Source organism: Ursus maritimus, unplaced genomic scaffold (assembly GCF_017311325.1).
Source record: "Ursus maritimus isolate PB19 unplaced genomic scaffold, ASM1731132v1 scaffold_28, whole genome shotgun sequence".
Lineage (NCBI taxonomy): Eukaryota > Metazoa > Chordata > Mammalia > Carnivora > Ursidae > Ursus > Ursus maritimus.
The window spans coordinates 4,945,718-4,959,834 of record NW_024425341.1 but is presented as its reverse complement, the minus strand read 5'-3'; the positions used below and the strand labels follow the sequence as shown (position 1 = coordinate 4,959,834).

The 14,117-nt window shown below is 35.0% G+C and overlaps 1 protein-coding gene across 1 annotated transcript in view; it reads left to right on the top strand.

Annotated features, from left to right (window-relative positions):
- The window catches only part of LOC103659149 (A disintegrin and metallopeptidase domain 3-like), a 122,477-nt gene that overhangs the window by 40,087 nt on the left and 68,273 nt on the right, over window positions 1-14,117 (top strand). The window contains exons 7-11 of the mRNA XM_040643169.1: window positions 613-678; window positions 9,235-9,306; window positions 9,541-9,707; window positions 10,798-10,879; window positions 12,918-13,054. Of these exons, the coding sequence (XP_040499103.1) occupies window positions 613-678; window positions 9,235-9,306; window positions 9,541-9,707; window positions 10,798-10,879; window positions 12,918-13,054 (524 nt within the window). The remainder of the gene's footprint in view (window positions 1-612; window positions 679-9,234; window positions 9,307-9,540; window positions 9,708-10,797; window positions 10,880-12,917; window positions 13,055-14,117) is intronic.

The following is a 14,117-nucleotide window of genomic DNA, read 5'->3' as shown; positions in this document are numbered from 1 at the left end:
GTTCAGAAGTTCCTGGTTCTATCCAGTGAGGATTTTTAAATGGCCTACTTTACTTAATGGCCTCCCAGTTCCATTTTAAAACCCCTTGACGTAAGTGACCCCATTTTATTCCACCTTTCACATCATTGACAGGTGAATGTAGGAACAAAATCTGGTATTTCTAGAATGGCACACTACTTAGCAATAAAAACTAATGAATTACTAATAACCACAACAACATGGGGGAATGTGAGTGAAGAAAGTCAGGTATAAAAGAGTACACACTATATGATTCCAGAAGAAGGTTTTGAGAGGAAGGAAACATGGGTTCTCCCTCCAGTAACTTTTTGAGGATTCTATATCAGGAATATAGGTAAAATCTTCTGATTTGTTCCTAAAATTTGTATTTGGAATCTGCTTATTTATTCAGTGGGCATTGATTCTCTTATTTTCTTATTATCTATATCTTGATGAACCTTTTTTTTTTATGTATACCTTTCTTTGGGTATGTATATATATATGTGTGTGTATATATATGTATATATACACACACGTACATAATGTTCATGACAATTACAAACAATTTAAGAATTTAAAAAATGTTTTATTTCACTCATGTCCTCTGTTTCACAGGAAAAGTCAGATGTTGCACTATTGAAAAGAGTTCTGAAAATACAAATTGTTATGGATAAAGCCTTGGTATGTATTATTGATATATGCCATCATATCTTTGTGTTTAAGTTCAAAGAGAATATGAAAAAACTTGCCTTGTTTGTAATATAGATATTTCCCTCTGTTCACAATATGTATTTCAGGATAGCAAGACATAAAAAAATGTTATGAGTTGCTTTTACATTGACATACAGGGACCAAGAGAATCCTTGCAATAATGTTTAACTCTGTATGTATGCAATTTCTACTACGCTATAATCTTTTGGATTCCAACTAGCTATAGATATTTCTGAATCCACTCCATATCATGGTGAACTCTTTCCTTTAAATGGATTTCAATTTTATTTTTTTAATTTATTTATTTACTTTTTAATAATTTTTATTTTGTTATATTAGTCACCATACAGTACCCCCCAGTTCTTAATGCAATGTTCCATGATTCATTACTTGCATATAACACCCAGTGCACCATGCAATATGTGCCCTCCTTAATACCCATCACCAGCCTATCCCAATCCCCCCCAAAGCCCTTAGTTTGTTTCCCAGAGTCCACAGTCTCTAATGGTTCATTCCCCCTTCTGTTTACCCCCCCTTCATCCTTCCCTTCCTTCTCCTACCAATCTTCCTATTTCTTATGTTCCATAAATGGGTGAAACCATGTGATAATTGTCTTTCTCTGCTTGACTTATTTCACTTAGCATAGTATCCTCCAGTCCTGCCCATGTTGCTGCAAATGTCTGGTAATTGTTCTTTCTGATGGCTGAGTAATATTCCATTGTATATATGGACCACATCTTCTTAAACTAGTCATCTGTTGAAAGGCATCTTGGCTCCTTCCACGATTTAGCTACTGTGGACAATGCTGCTATGAACATTGGGGTGCATATGGCCCTTCTCTTCACTACGTCTGTATCTTTGGGGCAAATACCCAGTAGTGCAATTGCTGGATCATACAGTAGCTCAATTTTTAACTTTTTGAGGGACCTCCACACTGTTTTCCAAAGTGACTGTACCAACTTGCATTCCCACCAGCAGTGTAAAAGGGATCCCCTTTCTCCACATCCTCTCCAACATTTGTTGTTTCCTGCCTTGTCAATTTTCGCCATTCTAACTGGTGTAAGGTGGTATCTCAAAGTGGTTTTGATTTGAATTTCCCTGATGGCTAATGATTTTGAACATTTTTTCAAGTGTCTGTTAGCCATTTGTATGTCTTCATTGAAAAAGTGTCTGTTCATATCTTCTGCCCATTTTTTGATTTGTTTATTTGTTTCTTTTGTATTGAGTTTGAGAAGTTCTTTGTAGATCTTGGATACCAGTCTTTTATCTGTAGTGTCATTTGCAAATATCTTCTCCCATTCCGTGGGCTGCCTCTTAGTTCTTTTGACTGTTTCCTTGGCTGTGCAGAAGCTTTTGATCTTGATGAAGTCCCACAAGTTCATTTTTTCTTTTGTTACTCTTGCCTTTGCAGATGTGTCATGAAAAAAGTTGCTGTGGCCGATGTCAAAGAGGTTACAGCCTATGTTCTCCTCTAGGATTTTGATGGATTCGTGTCTCACATCGAGGTCTCTCATCCATTTGGAGTTTATCTTTGTGTATGGTGTGAAAGAGTGGTCAAGTTTCATTCTTTTGCATGTAGCTGTCCAATTTTCCCAGCACCATTTATTGAAGAGACTGTCTTTTTTCCACTGGATGTTTTTTCTTGCTTTGTCAAAGATTAGTTGCCAAAGAGCCAAGGGTCCATTTCTGGGTTCTCTATTCTGTTCCATTGGTCTATGTGTCTGTTTTTGTGCCAGTACCATGCTGTCTTTGTGATCACAGCTTTGTAGTATAGCTTGATATCCGGCAATTGATGCTCCCAGCTTTGTTTTTCCTTTTTCACAATTCCTTGGCGATTCAGGGCCTTTTCTGGTTCCACAAAATTTAAGGGCTGTTTGTTCCAGATCTTTGAAAAATGTCATTGGTATTTTGATTGGGATGGATTTCCATTTTAAAACAAGCTATTTTATTACTCAATTAGAGATCCTTGTTGTTAAATATTATCTTTTATGTGATGATTTTATGCTGTATAATTGCTTGGGTTCTCTAGTGTAAGTTCTGTATTTCAAAAATGAGATTTATTCATTGGAAAGTCCATTTAATTATGGAAATTCTTGTTTATACGGTCAGTTTGAGCAAAGTCATATGAGTAGCAAGTTAATCAGATTTGTCCTTTATCACTGATATTTTGGCATAAACTGTGTCAATGATTAATAATAATGTCATGATTTTGTTCATAAAAGGAAATATTTTTAAAAATAAAAGGAAATATTTAGATCTTTAAGTAATTAAAAAAACCAGTAACAGTAAAGAATAGACAGACAAAAAATAATAAAGAAAAACACACATAGTTTTATAATCAGGTGAAAAATTATATGCAGAACTGTCCTGTTTTTTTATGTATACATGTGTATATTCATATGCCTTTGTTTTATATATGCTATTTTATAAGTTATTTTATAATGTTTTCCCACATATGAATGAAATATATTATTTCAATTTAATTTTGAAGTTCACATCGTGTCCAATTAATATATTTAAAATCATTTAATCTAATTTACTAGCTAATTTACTAGCTCTATCTGTGTTCCTTTCTAGTCTTTGCTGCTTTTGGTCTTTTTTCCCCACTCAAAAAGTCCCCCTTAGTATTTCTTGCCGGGCTAGTTAAGTGGTTATGAACTCCTTTAGTTTTTATGTGTCTCGGGAACTCTTTATCTCTCCTATTCTGAATGACAGCCTTGCTGAATAAAGTATTCTTGGCTGCATATTTTTCCCATTCAGCACATTGAATATATCCTGCCCTATGCATCTGGCCTGCCAGATTTCTGTGGACAAATGTGCTGTGAACCTGATCTGTCTTCCCATGTAGATTAAGGACTTTTTTACCCCTTGATCCTTTCAGGATACTTTCTCCATCCCCTCACTTTTGATCTGCAGGTTTCTTTAGGTTTAAAATGAGTCTCCTGTAGGCAACACAGAGATGTGTCTTGTTTTTTAATCCATTCTGACACTCTATGTCTTTTGATTGGAGCATTTATTCCATTTACATTCAGAGTGATTATTGATAGGAATTTAATGCCATTGTATTACCTTTTAAGTCATTGTTTCTGGAGATTTTCTCTGTTCCTTTCTAGTCTTTGTCACTTTTGGTCTTTTCCTCCCACTCTTAGAGTCTCCTTTAATATTTCTTGTAGGGCTGGTTTCATGGTCATGAACTCCTTTAGTTTTTGGTTGTCTAGGAAACTCTTTATCTCTTCTTCTATTCGGAATGATAACCTTACTGGATAGAGTAGTCTTTGCTGCATATTTTCCCCATTCATCACATTGAATATATCATGCCACTGTCTGCTGGCTTGCCAAGTTTGTGTGGCAAGATCTGCTGCTAGCCTTACTGGTCTTCCCTTGCAAGTTAGGGATGTCTTTTTCCTTGCTGTTTTTAGGATTTTTTCCCTACCTCTATATTTTATAAATTTTACTACAGTACATCTTGGTGTTGGCCTGCTTTTGTTGATTTTGATGGGAGTTCTTTGTGCCTCTTGGATTTGGATCTCTGTTTCCTTCCCCAGATTAGGGAAGTTTAGCTATTATTTCTTCAAATAAACATTCTGTCCTTTCCCCTCTCTTCTTCTTCTCGTACGTGTATGATATGAATGCTATTACATTTTATGGAGTCGCTGAGTTCCCTAAGTCCACATTCATGATCCAATATTTTTCTTTCCCTCTTCTTTTCAGTGTCATTATTTTCCATTATTCTAGCTTCTGTATCACTTCTTCATTCTTCTGCTTTCTCCATCCTTGTGGTCATTACATCCAGTTGGTTTTGCATTTAGGTTATAGCACTTTTTGTTTCAGCCTGACTTATTTTTAAGTCTTTTATCTTTGTGGAAAGGTACTCCCTGGTGTCTTCTATGCTTTCCTCAAGCCCAACTAATATCCTTATGATTGTTGCTTTAAGTTCTGGGCCAGGCATATTACTTATATCTGTTTTGATTAGATCCCATGGCCTTTTCTTGTTTTTTTCTTTTGGGATGAAAGAAATCTTGGTATTTTGTCTAGGTGTCTGTCTTTTTCTCTGTGTTAGGAAAGCCTGTTATGTTTCCTGCTTCTGGGAGTAATGGTTTTGTTAAGAAGAGGTCATATACTGTTCCTGGCCTGGTGCTTCAGGAAGTATCTCTAGTATATGCTGTGTGCACTCTGCTGCTATATTTTGGCTGTCTTTTCCTCATGTCAGTCCTCTGCAGTTTCTCCTTGCCTACAGTGGGGAGTGTTTGGACCTTGTCCAGAATGTGACCAGTTCTAACTGGGTGTGCTCTGGTGTTCCTGTTAAAAGAGGCCTGACGATATTTCCACTAGAGCTGAATCTTTACAGCACTATGATCAGAAGACTTGGTGCAAATTGAGGTTTTTGCTCGTCTTCTGGGGTAGGGGACCTCTGCTGTCAGGCACACTTGCCCTAGTTAAGAAGCACCTGCAGAATGTAAGCAGGCATGCCTTGTTGTAATCGGCTCAGGCGTCCATTGTTGATGGGGCTATGCTGCTCACTGAAGTCAATCTCCGCTGATGGGTATGAGAAAAAAGTGGTGCTGACCCTCTCCCTTGTCTCCAGAGAGGTGAATTCTCACCCACTGCCATCCAGGAAGCCTTCACAGAGGAGCAAAGTCTTCTCTTGTGTGTCAGAGGCATCCCTCAGATCCCTGCCTTCTCCCTGTCTGTGTCTGGGTTATCTGCCTGCCAGGCAGTGCAGTGCACCTGTGTTTTATCTCAGACACACTGGATAAGTTTCAAAATTCCAAACCTCTGGAACTTGTTGTGGTACAGACCTGTACTGGTCCTCTGGGAGAGAGCCTTGTTAGGCTGGGGCTTGTGCCAGTTTGTCCCAAAGGGGCAGTCACACCAATGCATAGGAACTGGGAGTTTAGAGTAACACACAGCAAAAAGCCTGAGTCCAGGTTAGCCACCCTTGGCCGTGTCTGTGCACCATGCTTAAGGGGCAGAGGGGAGCACAATGGCACCCATCAGCTCTTTGACTCTGACAGGCAAAGGCCCCTCCCAGATACACTCCAAAAAGGGGGAACGTCTCTCCCAGTGTATCCCTGGGGATCTTCAGATTGCAGCATCAGCTCTTGGCATCTAACCTCCTTCTCCACAGGAGCACTGCAGCAACCACTGGGCTCCACAGGACCCACAGCACAGAGCTATAAAACTCCAGTCTTTGAACTCTGTTGGTTGTAAACACTTAGCATAATCAGCCTCTCTTCTTTTCCCAGTCCATGACTTTGGGGAAGAGTTTTCCTTCTGTAATCCCCTGTGGACCTCTCTCTCCCACTCTCTCTCTGCCTGTTTGTCTGTCCATCTTTCTCTCTCTTTCCTCTCTCCACAGTCAGGGCTCCCTTCCCTCTGCAGCACCCGTGATTCTTTTCTCCCCAAAATCATGTCTCCACACCTCCGACTCTCCATGATGTGACCTCTTCTCTCCCTCCAGTTGTGCCGTTTTTTCTGTCAGTCCTCAGATCCATTTCTTGGGTGTTCAGAATAATCCAATATTTATTCAGCTGTGTTCCAGGAATGAGGCAAACATAGGGTCCTCCTACTACTCTGCCATCTTAACTGACCCCGGGAGCATTTAGATTTCGACTTTTGTTGTTACAGGAGGAATAATACTATTTGGCCTAAAACTGAGATCACAAGTAGTGGAATTATGCTTTGCCACAGCCAGTCCCATGAGCTTGCTAACATTAAATCTAGACAGCTTATCTTCCTCTCCTCACTTAGCTGGATACCTTCTTAACCATTCCAATAACAACAGAAGGCATTTTCAATGCAAATGACATCATGTGAAACAAAAGAAAACAAAACAAAGAAACCCAAAACAATGACAAAAAACTCCAAGAGTTCCTTAAAATTTGCCATGATTAGTATTTCTTCTCTTATGTTTAGTTTATCTGTCTTCAATTTTAAAGTGTGGTTCTGTAAACAAATATTAATAGGCTTTTTTTTCTCTGAAATTCAGTCAGATAAACTCTGTCTTTCCTTAGAACATTCAGTTGAAGTGTGTACACCAAAATTACTGGTAACAATGGATGCAGGTTAAGTGCTGCTGTCCTATTAGTGTTCTATTTGTGCCACCTGTGATTTACTCCTCTGTCCCTCCTTTGTTACCCTTGGATTAGTGGGTCATTTTCAGCATTTGTTTTTATCTGCTATATTGTTTTTTTCTGCTATGCCCCTTTATCCCCTACCTCTTACCCCAGTGGCTTCTCTAGGGTTTCCAATGAACATTCCTAACTTGTTACAGTCTAGAATTAATGTTATACCACTTCACATACAATGCAAGAGCCTTACAACAGTAAAGTTCCATAGAACTCCTTCACGATGTTAGTGTGATATATTTTTACTTCTTCATATGTTATAAACCACAAGATGAATTATTTTAAGATATTCAATTGTTTAAAGAAATTAAGGAAAGGAAAAAAGCATTTCATTCGGCCCCCCCCCATTTTAACATTTCCCAAATTCTTCATTCCTTCTTGTAGGTCTGTGTTTCTGATATTTTTGTTTAGCTTGTTGATGAAATCTCTTCAGCTTTTGTTCATATGAGATTATCTTCATTTTATTTTCATTTTTTAAAAGATTTTGTTCATTTGAGAGAGAGAACGCACAACCAGGGGGACAGGCAGAGGGAGAGGGAGAAGCAGACTCTCCACTGATCAGGGAAGCCCAATGAGGAGCTTGATCCCAGGATCCTGAGATCATGACCTGAGCTGAAGGCAGAGTGCCTAACTGACTGAGCCATCCAGGCACCCTTTATCTTCATTTTTTAAACGTCTTATTTGGAAATATTTTCTAACTTTCATGAAAGTTGTAAGAATAAGAATAAGGAAAGAACACCTATATTCTCTTTTCTTAGATTTACTGTTTAACATTAATCCTATTATCATGTGTGTTCTCTATTTGAAAGCAAGTTGTAAATTGTATCATGGAGCTTTTATAGAGTTATCCATGTAAGTAAAAATAACATCATTAAAATACTTTTTATCAAGTATTACTGTAAGTATTTTTTATCAAATAACACTAAGTATTACTATATCTGAATTTCATTGTGGTTGGACAATGTGATCTAAGTGACACCTATGTTTTATAGTCAAAAAACTGTTTTATGGCCTAATATGTCAATTTATATAAAACCTCCATGGATATTTGAAAAAAGTTGTCTCGTTTTATATAAGCTTTTATATGTACATAGTATATCTAAAGTTTTATTTAATTTGAAAACTCTTGAATTTATTCTTAACTTGTCTGCTTGATCTATTAAAGATTAAGAGACCTATGTAAAAAGCCCTCACTATGACAGTCAATTTCTACTTACAATTTTGTTAAATTTTGTTTTATACATTTTGTTGCTCTGCTATTAGTTATAGTCAAGTTTAGAATACTTCCATCTTTCTTGATAATTCAATATTTTATTAATGCACTGTGATAATTATTATGTGCACTTTTTGATTTTAAGCCTTTTTCATATTAATGTAATGATCATATAACATATGCTTTTTGTCTATTTTCCTGGTATATATTTTCATGCTTGACTCAATATCTCTATGTACTCATAATTTAGAAGTTTTTAATTTAATTTGTGTATAGTGGATTTTTTTAAAAAGTTTCTGCCCTTTACCTAGTATTTGGTCTGTTGATAATTTGTGATTATTGACATATATGGGTTTATTTCCATAGTCGTATATTTATATTCTTTTGTCTTGCTTTTCATGTGTTCAGTTTTGCAAAGGATCACCTTCATTCATATCACCCATGCTGCATCGTGTAAATATATAATATAGTTTATTGGGAAGGGTTACCTACAGAGAAATAACAAAGTATAGGAAGTCTGTAAGGACCTAAGAGAATAGCATCTCTTTTGTCCAAATCAGAAAACCTTATCCATTACATTTTATTTTCTGTTAGTAGTTTTGGCAGACTTGCTGAAGAGTACTGAAGATAAAATTTGCCACTTTTTATGTTTTTTGCTAACACTCAGAAATGTGTACATACACATAATTAGAAATTTTTAGAGAAAATATTATGACTTCTGTTCCTTTGAATGGAGACATATTCTTGAAATTACTCGCTGTAATGGTCCTCAGAGCTCTGTGTTTAGAAAGTACACTGCTTATCCAGGATATATAGTCATCTCTTAGTGGGATGAAGACAAATGATGGCAGCATACTATAGGAGAAAAAAAAAAGACATAGTAGTTTAGTTTGTTGGGCCTTGAGTTCTGGTTTTTACTCTCAGTAGTTCTGCAATCTTGTAAACTTAAGTTTTGACTCTTAATTTCTGTATGTGTGAAGAGGAAGTTAATCACAACCTTCTTATTTTGAGATTATTGATTAATATATAAATTCTCTAGATTTATATCGGAAACTTGCTAATACTAGGTAAATCTTAACTTTTTTCTCCTTTGGGTTGAGCACTCCATTAACATTTTATATCCATTTAAAGTGTGATAGTTCAATAATTTTCACTAGCGATTAAGAAACAAAATTTGTCTTTCAGTTTGATTATATGGGCTCAGAAGTGGCAGTTGCAGCTGAGAAAGTTGTCCATATCTTTGGTCTAATCAACACGGTAAGTGTTTACGTTTCATTTAAAGAAACTTTTCCTATTAATGCAGTAATATTGTTTGTATAAATAGCATATCCAGTTTTTAAAAAATGTAATCCTACCAACTGGTTTCATCATCAATGAATGAATTTCATCTCCAAAAGAGAGTAAATTGAATGTATTATCATTATGTATAGAGATGTAATGTTATATTTATGATTACCTAAATACTGTATATTATGTATCTTCTATTTGCAGATGTTTTCCCAGCTCAACATGACAATTATACTAACTTCTTTGGAGCTCTGGTCAGATCAAAATAAGATTTCACTTAGCGGGGATGCAAATGAAGTACTACAAAGATTTGTGTCATGGAAAGAACAATTTTTGTTTCAAAGGTCCCATGATATGGCATACTTATTAATGTAAGTACTGTATTTGTATTGACATAGGGTTTGTCAAATTATTTCATATGTTAGCTATCAAGATTATATACAAATTGTGTTATATGTAATGACAAGACACTTCAAAAAAGGATTACATGCATTCTGTGTTGACAAAATGCAAAATATAAAATTCTGAAAACAATGTAAGACACTAAGTCGCAGTAAGTCATTATTCTCCACTAGCCTTTTTATCTATGGAAATGTAAGAAACTTGAAAATTTGGAAAGCCTTGAGATAAACAGGGGAACCCAATGGTTTTAAGGATTTTTCTCAGAGGTAAATAATTGAAACTATCATTTGAACTTTAAACACCATGTACATTAGTTAACAGAATGCAATAATTGCATATAATGCAGGTTAAAATACAATATATCAAATTAGTAATGTGGTTACGGTCGGTACAGCTATACTGACACGAGGTGTAGCTATTTAACTACTTGCACTATTTTTTTTCCCCGAGTCTTTATATAGGTTTCTGTTGATAGTTTGATTGTTGAGATGGAAATAATAAAAATTCTGAAGATCTGAAGAATATGCAATAGATTTATAAATCTATTGGTGTTTCCTGTGGAATTTAGGGTCAGTTCTGGGGACTCAGGGGCTGCAATAACTAAGGACTGAAATGTATGAGGACACTTGTTGCATTCTAGCACTTTTTTTCTTGAGGAGTCTACTGAGTATTCTGTCTCTTTGTATTCCTGTCCTCCAATCCAGCATTTTTTACATATTTAGGGGTTCACTATGAGCAAATCATGGCAGTAAGCTATCCTGACTTGTACATCTTCAAATTATATCTATCCAGTGGTGACAACAGTGGTGATTGTTTTGGAGTGATTAGGCACTGCCGGATTTTGGGCTGTGTATCCTATAATGTTAAAGTAGACTTTAGAACTTAACTTTTCAGGAACTGTGGGAGATTACCCAAATACGAACTGATTGAAAGCATGAGATGTGATATGTAATATTTGTATTAAAAAATAGCTTTATTGAGAAATCCAATTCTTACAATGTCATCAAGTTAGTAATAATTTAAAATGCATTTATTCAAAAGAAAAATTTTATTATTTAGTTACAGGGACCATCTTAATTATGTGGGAGCAACATATCATGGAATGGCATGCAATCCAAAGTTTGCTGCAGGAATTGCTCTGGTATGCATTTTATTCCCATCTATTCACTAATTAATATCATGTTTTGAAACAGCCACTTCAAAGAAGAAAATATGTATAGTATATCTGCCATGACGTTTTGACAAATTTTTCTAAGAATATTCTTTTTTTTTTAAGACTTTCAAACTCAAATGTTATAATTTTAAAAGTGTTTTGCTATTGTGGTAAAATGCAAATAACATACAATTTACCATTTTTACCAGTTTTAAGTGTACAATTCAATAGTGCCAAGTATGTTCACATTGTTGTGAAATAGATCTCCAGAACTTTTCATCTTGCATAAATGAATATTTGTACTTTTTGACCAACTTGCCCCACATTCCAGACAATCTAGCCCCTGGAATCCACCATTCTACTCTCTGTTTCATATCATACAGTGAGTATGATATTTTTAAATTCCACATATAAGAGAAATCATATTATAGTTGTCTTTACTGTCTGTCTTGTTTCACTTAGCATGATTTCATCCAGGTTATCCAGGTTCATCCATGTTGTTGCAATTGGCAGGATTTCATTCTTTTTTATGACTGAATAATATTTATCTATATGTGAGTTTATTTTATATGTGAATATTCATATGTATGTGTATATATGTGTGTGTATACATATATATACATATATATGACATTTTTAATCCATTTATTGGTCAGTGGACACAGGTTATCTCTGTACCTTGGCTTTTGTGAGTAATGTTGCAATGAACATGGGAGTGTGAATAGCTCTTCAAGATACTGATTTCAATTATTTTGGATATAGACCAGAAGTAGGTATCTGCTGGATCATGTGGTAGTTCTATTTTTAATATTATGAGGAACCATCATACTTATTCTCAGGGTGTTTGGACCATTTTATAATCCCACCAGCTGTTTACATTTTGTATTCATCACATCTTTACTCACACATTGTTTTCTATTCTTGTTGTTTTTAATAGCAGCCATCCTTAGTGGTATGAGGTGATAGTCGTTGTGGTTTTGATGTGCACTTCTATGATTACTAGTGATAGTGAACATCTTTTCATATGCTTTTTGTTTTTGTATATTATCTCTGGAAAAATATCTATTCAAGTTCATAGTTTGGTTTTTTCTTTCTTTCTTTTTCTTTTTTTTTAACCATATAATCCAGCAGTTGTCCTCTTTGGCATTTTCCAAATGAGTTGAATACTTATATCCACACAAAAACCTACAGATGAGTTTATAGCAGTTTTATTCATAATTGCTAAAGATTGGGAGCAACCAAGATGTCCTTTAACAGAGGAATGGTTAAGCAAACTAGAATAAATTGATATAAAGGAATACTATCCAATGATTTTTTTATTTAAGTGAAGCATCAAACCATGAAAAGACATGGAAAAAACTTGAGTGCATAGAGGTTAGTGAGAAAAGCCAATCTGAAAAGGCTACATACTGTATGAGTCCAACTATATGTCCTTCTGAAAAAAGAAAAACTATGGAGATAGTAAAAAGATTATAGGTTGCCAGGGGTTAGTGTCTTGCTGTCAGCATTACTTCCCAAGTTTTTTGTTTGTTGTTCGTTTGTTTGGTTTTTGAAGAAAAAAATGTTACTTACAAAGTGTTATAGTATTCTGCCTTTAAAAAAATTTGACTCTCTCACAAAACTATTTCTGAAGTCAAAACTGATTGCAAATTCAACCCTTAAGAATCTGTATTTTTTTCTAAGTGTTCATTAAAAAATAATATAGTTACTGAAACAGTGCACATTCTCAAAAAACTTTTAGTTTATTGGAATTTAATACATAATAAAAACATATGACAGCATTAATCTTATTTTGTTATGTCAGTGCCATTTGGATTAGAAATACAATAACTCAAAGAGATAATCAAAATTTACCTATTTTTTTTCTCATTTTCCATATCCCTAAGAAAATAATGAGCTTTGACAGAGTAGTTTCTTAAATTTGTATTTGCATTTAGGTATTATGGCCAAAAAGAAAAGATCAAGGAGGTGAAGAAATAACTTAGGCAATAATTCCGTTTTGCTTTGTTTTGTTTTTTGCATTTAGTACCCACAGATGATAACTTTAGATGCATTTTCAGTTGTTATGGTGCAGTTGATTGGAATTAATGTGGGATTAACATATGATAATATCTACAGTTGTTACTGTCCAGGAATTACATGCATAATGAATTCTGAAGCAATGTAAGATTTTATTTTTTATCAAATCTATGTCTTCCTCTGGGAAACGTTTGTGACAGTCACTGTTATATAATATCTTGCAATGCAACTTGAGTAAGAATATTTTTATTAAATACATAATGTACTTGTTTAAACTTATTTGTTTATTTTAATTTTTTATTTAAATTCAATTTAGTTACCATACACTGTATTATTAGTTTCAAAGGTAGAATTTAGCGATTCATCAGCTGCATATAATAGCCAGTGCTCATTATATCAAGTGCCCTCCTTAGTGCCCATCACCCAGTCACCTCATCCCCTAACCCACCTCTCCCTCAGCAATCCTCAGTTTGTTTCCTAGAGTTGAGTCTCTTGCGGTTTGCCTCCCTCTCTGTTTTTATCTTATTTAAAGAGGAGTATTTGATATTGTAGAAAATGTACTTAGTATTTCTACATTAAATGTTACAGAGAAAGTGAATATTGCTGATGACTTTCTGAGGGTTTACTAGAGTCTTGAGATGAAATTCATTCAAAGAATACGTAATAGATGTCTACTGTGTTGCAGGATTGTGTTAGTCTTATATATGGCTAACAAGATAGATCTGTCATAAATATCTTAACCTCTCAGGGTCTGAAAATTTAAAAGTAGACCTAAGAATAAACAAAGTATGAACAGCTTACGATAGGTGTCAGGAAGGCAATAAATAGGGAATACATGGGGAGAGGAAACTTTCTGATAAAGAAAAGTTTTCTGAGGAAATAGTTATGAGGGATATGAATATGGTCATGTAAAGAGCTTGTTGAAAACTTCAGGCCAACAAATGAAGTGATACTTGAATAGAGGGAAGCTTGAAAAGCTCAACAGACAAGAATAAGGATATTGAGAGAAGGATAAAAAAGAAAAAAAAAGAAAAGAAATAGCTGGGACTATAAGGAAGAATGTTTTGGACCTAAGGAAAAGAAAGTAAAATACATTGAGGCTAAAGCATAAGGGAAAGAAGGCCAGGTGATTCAGGAATGTGTATGAATGAGTCTGTGCAATCATGACTCAAGAGTTGGGGCTTTGTGATAAATGTTAACCAACTAC